The sequence below is a fragment of the Nilaparvata lugens genome, chromosome 4 (assembly GCF_014356525.2).
Source record: "Nilaparvata lugens isolate BPH chromosome 4, ASM1435652v1, whole genome shotgun sequence".
In the NCBI taxonomy this organism is placed as follows: Eukaryota; Metazoa; Arthropoda; class Insecta; order Hemiptera; family Delphacidae; genus Nilaparvata; species Nilaparvata lugens.
In genome coordinates, this window is record NC_052507.1 from 33,750,488 (window position 1) to 33,770,162 (window position 19,675).

Consider the following 19,675-nt stretch of genomic DNA (forward strand, 5'->3'; position numbering starts at 1 on the left):
TTTTAATACAAAGACTAAAATGAATAGATCGTAGGCTACAATTACTATACAATTTGAAAGAAACATTCAAATTTAATTATATATTGTAATTAATTATTTGTGATAGCAAAAAATGTTGTAGAGGACTGTTTTTCAATCGAAAGCTAACAATTGAACTAACCTGTTCATCTTTATTGTTCCACGAGTCCGCCTCTCGCAACTTGGAGTTTGGTTCAGTAGGGTATTCATCTGCTCAACAAAATAAGAGACTTAGTGAGCCAATTCAAACTTATTCTAAGAATTTTACAACAGTGATTTTTATATTGTCACTCCTAACAATACTTTTGAATTTTACCGTATATGGAAGAAGAATTTATTTTCAGTTTTTTTTATTTTGTAATTCCAAAGAAAAAGTGCATTCTATGAATTTTAGGGTGCAATTTCTTAGTGACGATTCTTTGGAACTACAAAAAAAATTGAAAATAAATTTTCGATAACATGGGAAATTATTATATCTGTAATAAAATAATTATTATATTATAAAATTTAAAAATTGAAAACAATTCAACTCTTTAATTTACAATATAAAATTCGATCGTTGAGGACTATTCAATTCTTCCTTATAAAATTCAAAAGTTGAAGATCGTTAAATTTATTTCAAGAATTAGTTAGTAATAATCATTGGCGACATGAAACCAATCGTTGCAGTAATAAATACGAGCTCAATCGCAGTTGAATAACTAGCTCAAAAAAACATTTCATTTAACTGAGAAAGCTGGTTCTGACAAAGTTGATCCATAATATTTTCTTTTACTGTAGAGTATTATATAATATATCATACTTATAGTGTTTAAGAAACTTGAGAGTAGGAGTTACATATTATCGTTCCGTGATGAGCGAATTTTGTAAAAATGTATGGATGTTGGCATCTTCAGACTGATTAAAGTTGATTAAGGTGCACTCTAACCCCCAACTCTAATGAAAAGTATAAAGAATAAACCAAGGATTAATTCAGGGAATGGAAAGATTGAATTTGTAGGAATTTTCCAAATAGGTTGCGGGAGAAAAAGGTAATAAAATTAATTTTGGATGTAGAGCTTGGGTGTTCTCTTTCGTGAATGTAGAACACACATTGTTCTAATACGTTGTGTTTTCTTTCCATGACTGAGGTGTAGGTTTTATTATTGATGGTCGTATTGGGCCTAAACGTGTCCAAAGCACATTAATTCAATATTTTTTACACTATAATATAATATTTAAACTATTTACATAATAAGAACTTATAAAATACGAACCATTTTTCGTATCTATGAAACTACTGTAATTCCAGGATCAGATTTGTAGAACACAATATTGATTTTGTTGAACTACTCCATGATATATATTCAGGGAATTGATAGTCAAATGCACTTTCATTGAGTACTTCAGTTTACAGAACCAAGGTTCCATTTTGGATCTACCATTAGCACAGCTGAAGATGTGTTAGTTTCAACATGAAGCCCTGGTTCTGTGAGTTAAAGTTGGAAAAAATTGAATATTATTATACAGAGTGGCCAAAACGTAACTAGGCCCACCCATGATAAAGCTCAGGTTACATAACATCATGGGTAATTCTGGGCCACTCTGAATGATAAATGTTCTTTCAATTATATGTAATCGATATCAATTATCTCCCTCACCTTCGTCTTCTCTCTTGCTGCTTGTCTCATTCCAAACTCCAAATAGTGTGACAGTCAAGAAAAATAGCAACACTGGAAGCCGCAAGTAGTTGAAACATCCAGCAATGTAGCAAGAACAACCGAACCACGTCAAACATGATGCCAGATAGAGAGGAGTGTTCTTTTGGTCATTCCAGAGTGTGAATACGCTTCCAAAGTAGCAACACAGCAATAATGTTATCTGCAAAATGTTCAAGATGCATAATTTTTGCGTTTTCTTCTTAATTTTGAAAAAGGTTTAAATCTGATGATTCTGGTCAATGACAAGATAAAGGATTTTCTACATGTTTTCATACTTCACATTTATAAAACATTGCTATAGATTGGAAAATTCTCTTCATAGAACAATATTCTATGTAAGCAGCTACCCAAAACCCAATCATTCAAATATTTGTGAACCTTGACCTTTTACTTGCTTTATCTATAGTTCAGGCAATGAATTCTCAAAAAAGGGTATAAAGGAAAAGATAGAAAGACAATTTTTGATCCCGCAGTTCTGTTTAGGGTGGTGAGAATGTAAACATATCAAAAGTGCCCACCCCTACCCGCAGTGCTAGGGATGAGGGTGGTTCAATGTTACCATTTTTTGGTTTCTCGCATATTAAATAAAAAACTATGCATCTTATTGCATGACTATTGTATACAAAATTGAAGGTTTCATAATTTCCTACAATATTCATTCACCCCGATTTATTTATTTATTCAGGCGGCCATCTTGTTTTCGAAGTGTTTGCCTGTGATTTCGACTGATCATCATTGCGTTTCTCATCTTACTAGTCCTAAGAAAAAATTGAAGACATCTTTCTAGGCTGTTACCCGATAATGACCACAATTAGGTACCTTTATTAGTACAATTGCACCCGGACTGTATGCATTTGGGCCGAACGCGTGAATAAGATTTCAATGAGATTAGGCAGGAGTGTTCCTTTATGAATTACGCGTCGACATGTGTTCAAGTTTTTTTTATTTTTGTGTTTCAAGGATGGAAAAAAGTAATTATTGCTCTATTCTCTAATATTGCTATCCAATATTATTGTAAGGACTACTCGTATTTAAGGAAAAATTAAAAAATCAAAGTACCTTTCTTCAACTTTATGTTTTTACTCACGACATATTTCGACATATTAATGCCATTTTCAGGTGAGTGAGTGAAATGAATTATTATTTGTTAACGTTGTTTATTTTACTCACTCATTTAAAAATGGCATTAATATTGATTCATACAATAAGTACACCATAAAAGTGATATGAGTATAAACCGAATATGTTGAAGCATGTCGTAAGTAATAGAATAAAGTTGAGAAAGGGTACTTTGTTTTTTTAATCTCTAAAAGTATATTATAGCCTACATTATCTACTATTGAAGATTGGAAAAATCGTACTACCCTATAGAATCAATGGGATTAATCATCTGTCAAATAGATCATAAATTGAATTCAATACCCAATATTAACTCTATGCAATTTTTTCTACAGTAGAGGACCAATTATCCAGACATGGGTAATCTGACGAATTATCCAGACATAGGCATTCGGACGTCTACTGAATAATATAAAAAAAAATTGAAACTCATAAAGCCCTAATCTATTCTGTATTTGTAGTGGTTAATTGGTCCACCACATCAAGGTGCAGTAAAATCTGTATAAGAGAGAGTAGGGTTGTATTTGTTCGCATCAAAACATGTCAACTTGTGGATTGCATACCGGAAAACGGGAATGATTTAGATCTCCAAATTTTCAACATAGATTCTAAAAATATCAATCTCGTGCACCTGGAAGTCCAAATTTCAATTTTTCTTCTAGATTTTTTAGAATTAATGTTCAAATTTCATTAATGGTAGGCCTACATACTATTTCATCAAAAAATTTGAAAATCAACAAATCATATGGTTGAAATTAAAAAAGGAACATCTGTTTCTATTATTGCTTTCTACCTGATACCACTTAACCGCAATAATATTGTTTTGATGATTGATAAATATTTTTAATAATAATGATAATATTTTTATTATAGGCTGAATATAATAATAGTATTGTTTTGATGATTGATAAATATTTTTAATAATAATGATAATATTTTTATTATAGGCTGAATATAATAATAGTATTGTTTTGATAATTAATAAATATTTTCATTTCACATACTCTGTATAATAATATGGTGAATGTAAAACAGTTGCATCAAAGAAATTATCTCGAAATAATCTGTTTAGAGAAAACATAGTTTTGAAACTTCGTTTTCCTGATTCCACGCCTACACATGACATGGATTATTAATTTTCCAGCTTTTTGAGACAAAGTGCTGAATAAACGTCTACAGTCTCATCAGTGCTGTATTGGCAATATGAAAACGCATGCAGTTAATATGTCTTTGAATAAAGGAGTTGATATTTACATAAAGAAATTATTCTCTTTCATTTTAATTTAATTAAAATTCCAAAATTATTCAAGCCCTGATAGAATGACTGACTCACTGTAAAGTCAGTCGAATATTTTAATATTGAAATGAAGAATATTTTGGCTAGCCGAGCAAAAAAATGAGGTCATACACCTTCTTCGTTATATCTTCAAATGAAAAATGAGTTTTGTGGGTTGTCAAAACTCCTTCTGAAAGGCAAACTACTCAACTTATTTTATCTTTTAGTAAAATAATTCAATGATCATCCATCGATCTATCATCTTCTATAGGCCTACTATAATAAAGGAAAGAACTGGATTATACACGTATACAGGTGTAAAGTATAGGAAAATTATGTTTGACGCATCATCACGTCTGAACTACTGGACTGATTAACTTCAAATTTTGCATATAGATTCTTGCTTAACCGAGGATGGTTATAGACCTATTTTGAATTCTTCAAGATTTGATTACATAAAGTTTTCAGTTTGTCAAGTTTTCAATTATTTGTCATGCTTCCAGTTGTTGTATGGAAGCAGCATAACATTTCTCTTAGAAGGGAAATTAGAAGATAGGTATGATTGGGGATTCTTTTCGAATGTTAAAAGCAGATTTTCCGTCGCACCCAAATTTTTTTCGCCATTTTGAATCAAACATCTTCTTTTTATTTGAAAGGTGGTCATAATATGATACATGATTCCGATACAGGATTTCCAGAGAAAAGGTATGGTGAAAATCGCACATCGATATTTCAAACCTTTCAAAATTTACTCTCATTAATTTCCTTTATTATAGTATAGAAGATGATAGATAGATATAGATCTTATATACTATAATAAAGGAAAGAACTGGCTTAAACACGTATACACGTGTAAAGGTTAGAGAAATTATGTTTGACGCATCATCACGTCTGAACAACTGGACTGATTTACTTGAAATGCTGCATATAAATTATTAATCAAGCGAGGATTCTTATGGGCCTATTTTCAATTCTTCTTGATTTCATTACGTCAAGTTTTCAGTTTGTCAAGTTTTAAAATAGACCCTTGCGAAGCACGGGTTACCTACTAGTAATTTTATAAAATGGATAATCGAGTTACAGTATATTCTTGAATTTATTGAACTAGAATGTATTTAACCATCTATTTTAACTAGAATGTAAATGTAAAATAAGGGTATACAAGTCATATTACATACGACAATTTATATCAAATTTTTAATAAGGTACGTCTACACCTTGAGAACTAGGGTGAAATCGATTATCCGGATTATCAGTTATCAGGACACAGCCACATGCATCAATTATTATTTTAGTCCGGATAATTGGTGCTTTATTGTATTTCTTTTGAATTTGTTGTACTGCTTTCAACTCAGGCTGTCCAATTGACAGACCACTTAGCAACGTTGCCATTCTACTACCTAGGGCATGACATTTTCCGATGGAATTTAAAAGATCTGAGTCCCTCCTAACCCGTCACCCTCTGCACCATTAGAGGTTGCTAATTCATCCGAAAACGTCGAAAATGTTAAAAGTTTAAAACAAAAAATATTGATTAATTTTCATTTACAGTTGTGGACAGCTATGGACAACGTTGATCAACTCTTATTTGGCATCGTTGCATCTACTCTCATCTGACTACTTTCGTGCGGTCTACTAGAAATAGGTCAGATTTGAAAGATGACATAAATCGGACTGTCTAATAGAATGTATGAGAAAGAAGTGGAGTGTGTTGAGATTTGCATGTTCATCTTATTGCCAGTACAAGATTGCTTGAAGACAAGTACTGGGGATTTCTGTTTTGAGATAAGAAATGACTGTTGAATATGAGCTGCAGAGGAGGCTGTGACTAAATATAATTGCGCAAGGTCTACTGTTCACAGAACTACTAGATAGTTGTGAAAATTCAATGTTAGCCATTGAATCTCAAGAAAACAATACGGTACCTTCTTCAATCTTAACATTTCTATGTCTTTGAACATTTCTAATATTGTAGAACAAGTCACTATAATAAAATATGGTCTATAAGTGTCACATATTTTAATAAAATGGTAATAAAACTTCAACTAACAAGCATTCAAATATAAAATTCTAAATCAATAATTTTTTGAATGTTTAAACAAAAATGAATTAATCAATTAAAATAATGGATTCGTGTGAATGAATAAGACTAATTAACTTACAATCCAAGAGTTCTCAAACAGATCCAAGAAAAAGCTCAAGACAAGTTGAGTCCATTTGAAACACAGCCATGACGAATTGACGACGGTCTCTGGGGTATATTCATAGAGCCAAAATACGCTGATCGAGCCTCCAAAAATACCAAGAATGCACAAACCTATTTTAGAAATAACAATATTGCCCACAAAAGTAGAAAGCGAAAGTATAATGAAACATGGCAGACTAATAATTTCTAAGGTGATTGGTTTATTAGATTTTTCCAAATGATTCAACCATTTCTTGAAAAATGTCGACAATTTGAATTTGATAGGATGTAGAACTGAACCAACAACCACAGCCCAGCAAAGGGGTTTAATGAACGGTTCTAAAATTATAAACACGCATCCCACTGCAATAGCACAAACAACAATTAATATAACACTCATAGAATTGTAAAATGCATGAGTTAAAGCTTTTTGTCGCCCTTGTGTTCGAATATTCAAACCAAACTGATCAAAAATAGAGTCCAGAAGAGATACATTATCACGTTCATTGTCGTCTTCTCTTGCCATATTTAAAGGCAACGTGACCAAATGTTCAACAAATAAGAAGCAAAACCAGGGATCTACATTCAGAATATATAAGTAAAATGCAATAGAAAATCAAAACTTGAAGAAGCACACCTTAACCTCATTTGAAAGAGTCACTGACAATATCACACAGATCACAAAATGCACAGCTGACTTCAGAGTGCAGACAGATCAGCTGTTTTTCATATCATGCATCCAATCTTCGACCATTAATATAATAGACACGGCTTGAGCGTAGTCGCTGAAGCAAACATGAATTGGGTGTGTGACGTCACATGAGAGAGCCTTCGAACTACACGCCATAATCAGCCTATGCTAAATGAGCACTTTCATAGCTTCTGAATCAGAATTTGAACTGATTTATTATTCTACTTGAAAAATTAATTATGGAAGTTAATTTATCCATTATTTATTCATATAATTGCATACGTAGAGTCTATGTTTATATTGCCTAGTAAACATATTTAAACAGATTATGTTGTATTGAAATTTATTTCAGGGCTTTATCAAGCCGATAATAACTTGCTTCTTGAATCTATGAACAAGTATGAATAGACTTATTGAAAATTCAGGAATTATTGTATGTTATGCACACAATCAATAACATAATCTTGAGCTTGTTCAAGAGAATCAATAATGATAAAGTTAATTGAAAACTATCCAAGGAACCTATTATTAGCTCTTTGTAGATGGAATCTGATCAACTTGCATGCTTGTTTTTCTTTTCAAAATTCAATGCATTATAGCTCTAAATTATTAGCTTCTTCATAATACAATAATTATCCGATTAGGGTGAATTATCCAAGATTTAGTTACCTAAGAATTTCACATTGTAAACAAAGCAGTTGTAACCTAGCTATCGTGAATGGACTCATTAAACATTATATTAATATTTTTGTATGCAAAATCAAATGATAAAATTTAGAATCTGTAAATCGGCTGCAGGCATTGAAATACCTTTTTATACAAGGACAACAAGCAAATTCACGTTTGCATTCTTCATTAACATTGACTTATTGAATGATAACTTGAGCCTAATTTGAAAAGAATGTAACTTAGATATTTACTTACCTGTGAAAAGAAATCCCACTTCCTTTTTTATCACTCTCCGTGCAGTTATATGCTCAGCAACTTCCCACCATTTTTTAAAGAAATCACCATCTGGTAATTGATTAAAATACAAAAATATGATAGCATGCCTATACCGTACAAGAATATCCAGCCATTTTGCTCCTTCATGTGACGTCATACGGCTGTTTATGTTTGCTTCTGCCCAATGTATTGTGGAAGTATTGGGAAGCCGTGTCTATTATATTAATGGTCGAAGCATCCAATAGGCGATGTAAGTATGACGTAAGCCGTTGCTACGACGCCATCTTAAGGTGCGTACAGACTGTCGCTCTGCTCCGCAACCGAACGTCACTCCAGCAGAGCGATTGATGATCGACCGGCGAGCAACAGTGGTTCGACCGGGGAACGCGAGAAGATCTAACATCTTCTGTAACGTTCATGATGTGTGCGTGGGCGGTGCGACTGTGGTTCGATGGTGGTACGAGGGCGGCACGAGGGAGGAGCGTGCTCGGTGCGGGTTGGAAGCACGAATATGTGTACGCAGCTTTAGTCTCTAAACAAACCGTTGCTATGGAGAGAGAGCATGTTATTCAAATGGGACTAAAACATCACCTTACATTTACAAGTATATCAATGAAATAAAAGATTTCTAAGAGTTGAGAACATTTTTTTCAAGTCCTACACACTCAAATCATCAATTTCCAGTATTTATTCAGATCGAATAAATTTTTTTTGGACAGCCAAAGCAGAAAGTCTTAGGAAGTAGTGCATAGTACTATGTATGTGGCTGCTATGGTAAGCCTTGTTGAAGAGAAAGTTAGGGGCGATTGCTGAGATCGGGTCTGGCTAACCCCGGCGCAACGTTGGTCTAGCGCAACTTTGGTCTCGGCTAAAAAATCGGTTTGCTGAGATCGAGTTTAGCTGTCGGTTATCTCTTGGTCGAGAGCAACTTTGATCTGCGGGTTTAGCCAGACCGACGCTCAAGTTTAGCCAGACCGAGGAGCAACTGAAGGAATCCACGGGGAATTATTGTCGCAATGTTGGCAACAGCCATCTCGAATGCTACTTTGGCTCTCACACCTTGTCTTTGCGTATTGCTTTTGCACTCTCTCACTCACACTCACTCACTCTCCCATCATTCGTTTCGTTCTTGTTTTTTCTTCTTCCCCTCCCTCCCACTCTCTCTCTCTCTCTCTCAGGCATAATATGCCTTTATTAGGGCATATTGAAGAAGAAAAAAAATCAATCAATCTCATTCTCTCTCTCTCTTTCCCCCACTTACTCCCATTCTCTCTCTATTTCAGTCTTGATCCTCTCTTGACCATCGTTATAATGATTATCTGTGATTAGATAATCTTCTTAACTCTTTCGAATGTTGTTACAGTGAACACATGAACAACTAACTCCTCACCTTTTTGGTATTCATTTGGAATTCATTTTCATTTATTTCCAAAATGTAGTTTTTTTCTAGCGTATTGTCCAGCTAGGAATTTAATGTAATATTTTTCAATTATTAAACAAATAATAGCTATTGCCTCAACACTATGTATAATGCGACATGATGCTGCAGTACTCACATAAATCACCAGTCTCTATGTGGACTACCTTCAGCAAAAAATCTGAGAGCAATCAGCACTTCTCTTCAGTTTTAAATTCTGATACCGTACTCGCTGACTTGAGGTATTGGTTCGTAATAATCCAAATATTCAAGGTAATCCATTATTCACTTCATCCACTCACAAAATCAATTCCACAGAAAGGATCACGCAAACGAAGGGTCGCTCATCACCATCTGGGCTCAACTTGATAGTTCAATTATGCAATGCAGACTATTTCTGCATCCCGTGATGATGCAAGCAAACGCAGCTGCCTCCAATTAGCAACAATCAACCCCACATAGATATCATCTCACACTTTCTTACAATTACAACGTATTTAATACAGTTCTCCTTCATTACTGATATAGTTGCAGTTCCATATTATGTTCAAGCCAATTATAGATAGCATCGATACTAACGTGTAGCCTAGATTCGTAGAAGGTAATCGACCACTGATAGAAATTGAGTCAAAAGAATTGGCTTCCAATTTAATATATTTTCAGACATTGTTTAAACCAAAAAATATAATATAATATGAGTGTTGAGAGAATATCAGAATGATAATAGAATTATGGGCTACTCAGTGAATGGGCTAGTACTGCCAGAGACAAATAAAATAATAGGTATCTTCCAAACAGTATCTTTACTCTATGGAACTGCATATAGCGAATACTTCAGAAAAATCTTTTTGAAGTGAGTCAGTTTTGTTTTTACCATCTTTAGCAATTGAAAGTTCAATTTAACATGTATTGATAATTGTTCATTCAATTTCATGCATGAATTTGAAAAGATCATGTATTTAAACCAGTTCATGTGATTGAAACGTAGTTCCCTTGAACAATGCTCCAGCACCTTTTTTTAGTATGGTACCCACAAAATGTCCTTGTTATGTTATGATTAAAGAGTAGTTTCCACCGGGGACAGGAGGATATACAAATCTCCAGTAATATCTGGGAACATGGATATATCCCCCCCAGTAAATTTTGACGTGATAACGTCTTATAAATTGGTTTGCCGGGAGACACTTCAAGAAACTGCGTTACATTCCCACATTATGCGCTCACAATGGGAGCGAGTGAGAGCATTCATTTCGGTTCACGGTCGTCTGGAAAGAGCACGAATAGGAGCAGTGGCGAGCAACGCTGCAGCAAGGCCAGCAACCCGAAAGCATTCACCTGGAGAGAGGGTGAAACGGAGCAGTCAACCTGCGCAGGCGCCGCAAGCAATCTCCTGCGACTGCGCCGCTACTTCAAAATGTCAAGTCAATGGTTGTCTCTCTTGCTCTTAGGCGGGCGCGGGCTAACCATGCCCGAGTGGAAGGGACGCGTGCCTCTCACTCACTATCATTGTGAGTTATTATTTCATCCTTCTTCCTACTATACGAATGAATATTCACATTAAAATTATTTTACCACTCAAAGTCGTTGTCACGAAAAACTTTTGCCCGTATACTGACTTTTTTTTCACTTTAGTAAAAATCATGAAAATCATAGGTTTGTAGACTATAGCTTTGAAACTATTTTTTGAAACAATTGAATGACTAATGAAATTATATTTCCATTCTATTTGTTATATGAACTGAAATAACATAGGCCTATAATATTTTCTATGAAAATTAAATAATGATCAGCCCACTAAACATAAAGAAACTTCATTATTAGGATGTAGTTTTTCAAGTTGAGATTGCTTGAAATCACACCAAATTGAGGGTATTTTCCTCAAATTTTCCGGGGAGGCCCCCCGTATCCCCTTTTTGTGAGAGGTAAAGAGTTTCCTTGTTGTTTCAAGGTGTTTTCATTTTCACTTTCTTATGTTATAATATTTTAAACATTAGTGGAAAAACATTTTAAATATGACTTTATGGGTAATGAAATTATTCAGAATTCAAAGGTGAACCCCAATTTCACATTTGTGTTCAATAAAATCGAAAAACCGAGATTAATTTTTAGCCTAGACTGGATCTCAGCAAACCGATTTTTAGGCCGCCGGTTTTTCCCTGCGATAATTGCCGGTCGGCTAACTTTTGCGCTCGAGCGTGGTTAATCCAGATCTCAGCAAACCGATTTTTGATCTGCGGCACAAAAACCGGTTTTTAGCCGAGCGCAAGAGATAATCCCGATCTCAGCAATCGCCCCTTAGAGTATAATATTTTTTGTCACACTTCACAGAAAGCAGCTGTTTTCCAGTCCCTACGTAGATCTGAAAGACCTTGTTTGCAGACGACTCTTGTCTGATGTTAGAAAAGGGTTTCTTTCTGGCCTAGACCAGAAAACATACTCTTTCTAGCCGCTAACATGGAAGTCTGTAGTTAATAAGTCATCCGCTAGATCAGGCGAGTGTCCACTTTCTTCAACAAAGTCGCCATGATTTCAGTTCGAGTTTCGAATCAAACTAATTCAGCATTCGCTTCGCAACCATTTTTATTCAATTATTTATTGTTGATTAGCGGATTCCAAATTTTCAAAAATGCTTGAAGATGACAACGCCCGTGATATTCCAAGTGAAATTTTAAAAGAATCTGAAATCCTGACTGCAAATCTTCTACCACTAAAATCAAGAGATAGGTACAATAACAAGTATTCTTTATTTATTTTGTCAGCAATACCTGTAGTGTGGCGAAAAATATTGTTCGCACCATGGGTAAAAATATTTTTTTCTGGCTCTCAATCTTTTCTAGTCCCCGGCCTACGGCCTCGGACTTGAAAACCGATTTCGAGCCGGAAAAATCTCATTTTCTGCTCTAGGTGCGAAATATACTATATTATATTGACTTGGGTGGATAGAAATACAAACAGAATTATGATTGCGGTTTTTCTATCATACTATTATGTAGGCCTACAATATTATTACTGTATTACAAGTGAGAATGAATAAATTATTACATCTTATCACCATAAATATTGTTTGAACTGTAAAGTGCTCTTGAATCTGATTGGATGAATACAACTGCAACTATAGGCAATGTAAGTGATGACGTAAGCCGTTGCTACGCCGCCATTTTGGTTTCTAGACAAACCGTTGCTATGAAGAGAGAGCATGTTATTCAAATGGGACCAAAGCATCACCTTACATTTACGAGTATATCAATGAAATAATAGATTTCTAAGAGTTGAGAATATTTTTTTCAAGTTCTACACACTCAAATCATCAACTCTCAGTATTTATTCAGATCAAATAAATTTTTTTGGGACAGCCAAAGCAGAAAGTCTCACGAAGTAGAGCTTATAGTACCATGTCTGTAGTCTGCTATGGAAAACCTACCTGTAGAGAAGTTGAAGAATTATTACCTTGAATTTCATTAGATTGTTATAAAGTTGTAATTTAAAAATTCATATGAATATATTCTGTTTTCCTATTGTTTAGTGTAACTGTTAGAGTAGACTAAAGTTTAAATATATAGGTTAGGTGTTTTGGTTTAGCCTAGGTACTTACTTATAAGTTTGGTGTTTAGGTTTTCTGAAGTATATAATTGTTTTTAATTTACGTGAGATAGTAAGATATTGAATGAACTCAACACAGTAAAAAAATGTAGATGCTGTGACCACTAATCATGTTGTATACTTCCTACATTCTAACTAAATGGTGATGATATTTACAAGAATTTAAAAGGGGTAAGTGAACATGTAAAGTAAAGCAAATAATTATGTATTTTATGTGCTACATTCACTGTAAACATAATTGTATTTGAATTATTGTATTAATAATTTCACTAGACTAATTATTCTAGATAAATTTGATTTTTATTAACAATAACATAACCTAAAATTGTAGTACAGAACTTATAGAGGCGAGCTAGACCTTGGGATTTTCAGGAAATCTAAAAAAAATCGTATGTAGCCTGCCTTTTCACTGTAATGTTTACAGTCAGGAACAATAAAGAAAATGTTCCTTTGCTTCAAACCATTTTTCATTATTTGTCATCGAAATCAGACTGTATACATTCTCAAATAAACATTTCTAATGTGAAACAGCAGACTGTAAAACTTCCAGCATATGCTGTGAAAGTAAACTTATATTGAAAAAAAAATTAATAATTGAAAATTTCATGTAAGAATTCATGTGGCACTTTAAGGGGCGATTGCTGAGATCGGGATTATCTCTTGCGCTCGGCTAAAAACCGGTTTTTGCGCCGCAGATCAAAAATCGGTTTGCTGAGATCCAGTCTAGGCTAAAAATTAATCTCGGTGGATTGCTGAGTTCAAGCGTAGATCAACTCGAGTTTAAAAGATAATCTCGGTGGATTGCTGAGATCGGGATCAGGCTAAAATGAGATAATCTCAGGAGCAAAAATGATGATTTTAGACTCCAACTTAGACCTGCTAGGAGGCAGGTTTAAGTTCGGGATTAAGCTATTAACTCGCTATTCTTTTGATTTTATTGAACACAAATGTGAAATTGGGGTTCACCTTTGAATTCTGAATAATTTTCATTACCCATAAAGTCATATTTAAAATGTTTTTCCACTAATGTTTAAAATATTATAACATAAGAAAGTGAAAATGAAAACACCTTCAAACAACAAGGAAATTCTTTACCTCGCATGAAAGAGGAATCCGGGGGCCCTCCCCCGGAAAATTTAAGAAAAATACCCTCAATTTGGTGTGATTTCAAGCAATTACCACTTGAAAAACTACATCCTAATAATGAAGTTTCTTTATGTTCAGTGGACTGATCATTATTTAATTTTTCATAGAAAATATCATAGGCCTATGCTATTTCAGTTCATATAACAAATAGAATGGAAATATAATTTCATTAGTCATTCAATTGTTTCAAAAAATAGTTTCAAATCTATAGCCTACAAACCTATGATTTTCATGATTTTTACTAAAGTGCAAAAAAATATATTTACTGTGGGGGGGGATATATCCATGTTCCCAGATATTACTGGAGATTTGTATATCCTCCTGTCCCCGGTGGAAACTACTCTTTAATTATAACATAACTAGGACATTTTGTGGGTACCATACTAAAAAAAGATGCTGGGGCATTGCTTAAGGGACTACGTTTCAATCACATGAACTGTTTTACATACATGATCTTTTCATTTTCATGCATGAAACTGAATGAACAATTATCAATACATGTTAAATTGAACTTTCAATTTTTAAAGATTGTAAAAACAAAACTGACTTACTTCAAAAAGATCTTTCTGAAGTATTCTCTATACGCAGTTCCATAGAGTAAAGATACTGTTTGAAAGTTACCTATTTATTTGTCTCTGGCAGTACGCACTAGCCCATTCACTGAGTAGCCCATAATTTTATTATCATTCTGATATTCTCTCAACACTCATATTATATATTTTTTTGTTTAAACAATGTCTGAAAATATATTAAATTGGAAGCCAATTCTTTTGACTCGATTTCTATCAGTGGTCGATTACCTTCTACGAATCTAGGCTACGTCGCTACGATAGTATCGATGCTATCTACCCGTATAATTGAGTTGAACATAATATAGAACTGCACCTACATCAGTAATGAAGGAGAACTGTATTAAATACGTTGTAATTGTACGAAAGTGTGAGATGATATCTATGTGGGGTTGATTGCTGCTAATTGGAGGCAGCTGCGTTTGCTTTCATCATCACGGGATGCAGAAATAATGTGCATTGCATAATTGAACTATTAAGTTGAGTCCAGATGGTGATGAGCGACCCTTTGTTTGCGTGATCCTTTCTGTGGAATTGATTTTGTGAGTGGATGAAGTGAATAATGGATTATCTTGAATATTTGGATTACTACGAACCAATACATCAAGTCGGCGAGTACGGTATCAGAATTTAAAACTGAAGAGAAGTGCTGATTGCTCTCAGATTTCTTGCTGATGGTAGTCCACATAGAGACTGGCGATTTATGTGAGTACTGCAGCATCATGTCGCATTATACATAGTTTTGCGGCGATAGCTATTATTTGTTTAGTAATGGAAAAATATTAAATTAAATTCCTAGCTGGACAATACGCTAGAAAAAAAACTACATTTTCGAAATAAATGAAAATGAATTCCAAATGAACACCAAAAAGGTGAGGAGTTGTTCATGTGTTCACTGTAACAACATTCGAAAGAGTTTAGAAGATTATCAAATCACAGATGATCATTATAACGACGGTCAAGAGAGGATCGAGACTGAAATAGAGAGAGAATGGGAGTAAGTGGGGGAAAGAGAGAGAGAGAGAGAGAGAGAGAATGAGATTGATTGATTTTTTCTTCTTCAATATGCCCTAATAAAGGCATATTATGCCTGAGAGAGAGAGAGAGAGATTGATTGATTGATTGATTATATGCCTTTATTAGGGAGGAATTAGGACTCCTGGTCCTCTCTGCCACACAACCCTTTAAAAAATAAGACAAATTTACATAAGAACAGAAAAAATAGATTACATATCATGTAATAAGATTACATAAGATTAATATAAGTAAATGAAACTCTTAATCAAAATACAGTTTAAAAGAGAATTTTAAACTTTATTTATTTATACAATTAGAAACAATATTTCAAATTCCACTAGATAAATCCTAAAGGAAAACCTCTTAGAGAGAGAGAGTGTGAGATAGAGGGAGGGAAGGGGAAGAAGAAAAAACAAAATGAAACGAATGATGGGAGAGTGAGTGAGTGTGAGTGAGAGAGTGCAAAAGCAAGACGCAAAGATAGCGTGTGAGAGCCAAAGTAGCATTCGAGATGGCTGTTGCCAACATTGCGACAATAATTCCCCATGGATTCCTCCAGTTGCGCCTCGGTCTGGCTAAACTTGAGCGTCGGTCTGGCTAAACCGCAGATCAAAGTTGCTCTCGACCAAGAGATGACCGACGGCTAAACTCGATCTCAGCAAACCGATTTTTTAGCCGAGACCAAAGTTGCGCTAGACCAACGTTGCGCCGGGGTTAGCCAGACCCGATCTCAGCAATCGCCCCCTAGAATCCTAATTACATAGGATCGTGGTGTAGCCTGTGAAAACTCATTCAAATATTGTTTTCTTACATGTATGGATTCAAGCTTCAAACCTGATTATAAAAATACCATTCTACATCATTTTACCATGAAGATTGAAGCATATAATTAAGAGAAAATATCAAGATACCATGAATGTAATAATTGGAATAACAGATTCAAAGCATGTTAATTGTTAAAGTATATTTCAAGATCATTTGGTGAAAAAAGCTAAGTTAACCTGGGATAGTGCCTTCAAATTTGTTTATGATAAAAGTTAGCAGAACTGTATTATATGATAGTTCATATATTGTGAACTATTAAATCCGACTAATAAATATTCAATTGATGGTTAATGAATTTTCAGTATAATTTACTCCTAATTACTAGTAGTTCTGTGAACAGTAGTTCTCGTGCAGTTATAAACCGCAGCCTCCTCTTATACTGTCCATCAGAGTAAATCCTGTCTGTATGTCATGTTGGCGAGATATTGATGTGAAAACAGCTAATGGCTGTTGAGATTGGTGTATCAAAAATGCTAACATCAAAAGCTAATCTCCTTCAAGACATACTGGCAACAGGACAGTCCAAGTTCAAAGCAGAAAAAGTTCGAGAGACAATACTATGTTATTTTAGCTATTAAATAACTAAAATTATTCATGTGTTATTGCATGCAATCAATAGTTCATTTATTTATTCACAATGGAGACAACGTGTTCTCTCAAATATGTCACCTTAACAATAAAATTGTACAGATACAAATGAAAAAAAAATAATGGAAAACTATTCTGTTCCCAAATTTCGATAATGAATAACATGTCCGGAAAAAATGTATTTTTTTACTGTGTAACGCTGTATTAGGGTGTACATATGCCCAGCTGGCTATAATCAGTAGAGCAAATGAGATCAAAGAATTTTTACGTTACTCCTGCTGAAATAAAAATACCACAGTGTTCTTACCAGCTTTCCAAGGAAGAGATTATATACAAGGGCAGTCTGGCTCAGCTGGGGCCCTCGGCTATGGCTGATTGTGGGGCCCCCACTGACGCAATTGGGAGTAACTAAAATTGAACTAGGTTTGATAATAAAAACAAAATTTTTAATGTATAGTTAAACAGATTTATAAGAACAATTAAAATTATTTAACGTTTTTGGAATACAACATGAAATTTCCAAATATATCCAAAAAAAGGATAAAAATTGAACTCATTTGAACATAATTATCAAATTTACATTGATATCAATGACTGTTAGATTACACTAGAATGGAAAAATTACACTAAAAGTGCTTTAGACATTTCTTGGCTAGATTTGGTGACCTCGTCAATAATGTGGTCTTTGACAACATTGTGAAATAAATCCCTCTCAACATTCATTAATGGTTGAAGCCAGGTCCTGTCTAAGCGTCACTCTCAAATGCATTTTCAGCTTATAGAAAAAAACTCGCGCGCATGTAACTTGTGTGCATAAAATTGTCAATATAAATTTGTAGGCCACATACCAGTACAAGTTAACATGCACTGCTCGCAATTTTGCCATTGACACAATTTTAAGCTTCGTCAGGAGAAGCTTCCTCTGACTCGGAGTCTGATGTAAGATCTGATTCTTCTAGCTCTTTTTTGGAATGTCATCTTTATATTGGGTGTTAGCTCCCTTCAAAAACTTAACTAAAGTTTACTTATTAACTTGACTTTTAATTTATCTCTACTTTAGCCAGTTTAGGGATAGCGCAAAGCACAGGAAAACTGTCAAGTGTTTTCATTTCTTTAAACTTTTTCGGAGTAAGCTAGGAACAGTCTTTCAAAATATTTTGATTTGGAACAAATCGTTATTCAATACTAACCAAGGCACAATTCAAAATTTGGAAATATGATAATGCAGATAATGTATTGTTTGGTAATGAGACTCGGGTACACTTTTCATGGTTTATGCGCGCACAAGAGCCTTTGCTTTAGTTGCTCAGAATTGAATATATTTTTGTTACCCTGTAGTCCAGTCAACGAAAGATTATAGAGGGAAAAGTTTGGATCACAATTTTCAACTCCACAGCTCTTTTAAGGATAGCAAGCAGAGGATTGACATATCAAAAGTCCTCACCCATAACCCCTGTGCTGAAGGGGGTTGTTTGAAAGTATCATTTTCTCATTTTTCCCATATATATCTCGAAAACTATGCATCTTATAAAAATTTGTATTCCGTGCAAACTTGAAGTTTGCAGAATAACAAACAAGTTCAGCCCTTTACATTTTTCCATATCTCTCACAGTTTCTGAGATATCCGCTCTTGAAAGTGAGGCATTCTTTGAAAAAACACTTCTGTCTCCCATTTTTTCATAATTTCGGCCTCATATTTTTGGACGATTGATGGAACAATTAAGTTCTGATTATAAGCTGATAGAGCATCAAATTATCTTCAATTTGATTTATATTTCCACTATTTTACGTATTTCCCTACGACTGTTGGAGCAGTTTTAGTGTTGAGAGTGAAATTTTCTGTTCAGCAACAATACTGTAGATCAGTTGACAATGAAATTAGAAGGGAATGTTTGGAATACAATTTTTGACTTTGCAGCTTTGTTGACACTAGTTTGGATGTAAGCATATAAAAATCCCAACCCCTACATCATGTGCTGAAGGGATGAGGGTGGTTTAAAAGTTGCATTTTCTTCTTATTACTTACATGCTTGTATCTTGGAAACAATGTGTTCTATTGACATAATCAACTAAATAAAAATGAAGCTTGATAAATTTCCTAAAAGTTTTGTTTGGTGGAGGTTTTCGATAAATCTTATACTTTTTGAGATATTTATGTTCTAAAGTGATGCATTTTCGAAAAACCAGTTTTTCTCACATTTTTCACTCTTTCAAGTCTTATAACTTTTCAACAATTAATGAAACAAAGCCTGGATTATTGTTACTTCAAAAAACATTTAAAGTCCAAGTGAATTTCCAAAAGCAGGCCTTACATTTTGGGGGCCCCTTGGCCTCGGGGATCCCCGACCAGCCGACCTGGCCAGACCACCCCTGATTATATAGAATTCTGCTATTAATCACTGCAAACTGTTGCCGTTTTATCAATCTGCAATTCTTACTGCTTCTCTGGATGATTCTGCCATTATAGATGCTGAAGTGATAGACGGATATAAGGAATCTAAATAGTATTGTGCAAGACAATGAAGCATCGACACCAATCCAACTCACTACCATCTGACAAAGGGGTAAGCAATGTGAGA

The 19,675-nt window shown here is 34.3% G+C and overlaps 1 protein-coding gene across 1 annotated transcript in view; it reads right to left on the reverse strand.

Moving 5' to 3' along the window:
* LOC111044966 (transmembrane protein 245) overlaps positions 1-6,978 on the reverse strand; it is a 30,253-nt gene extending 23,275 nt beyond the window's left edge. The window contains exons 1-3 of the mRNA XM_022330253.2: positions 6,276-6,978; positions 1,659-1,878; positions 161-228 (exon numbers count right to left, since the gene is read on the reverse strand). Coding sequence (XP_022185945.2) covers positions 161-228; positions 1,659-1,878; positions 6,276-6,824 — 837 coding nt within the window. The 5' untranslated portion in view covers positions 6,825-6,978. The remainder of the gene's footprint in view (positions 1-160; positions 229-1,658; positions 1,879-6,275) is intronic.
* Between the last annotated feature and the right edge of the window lie 12,697 nt (positions 6,979-19,675).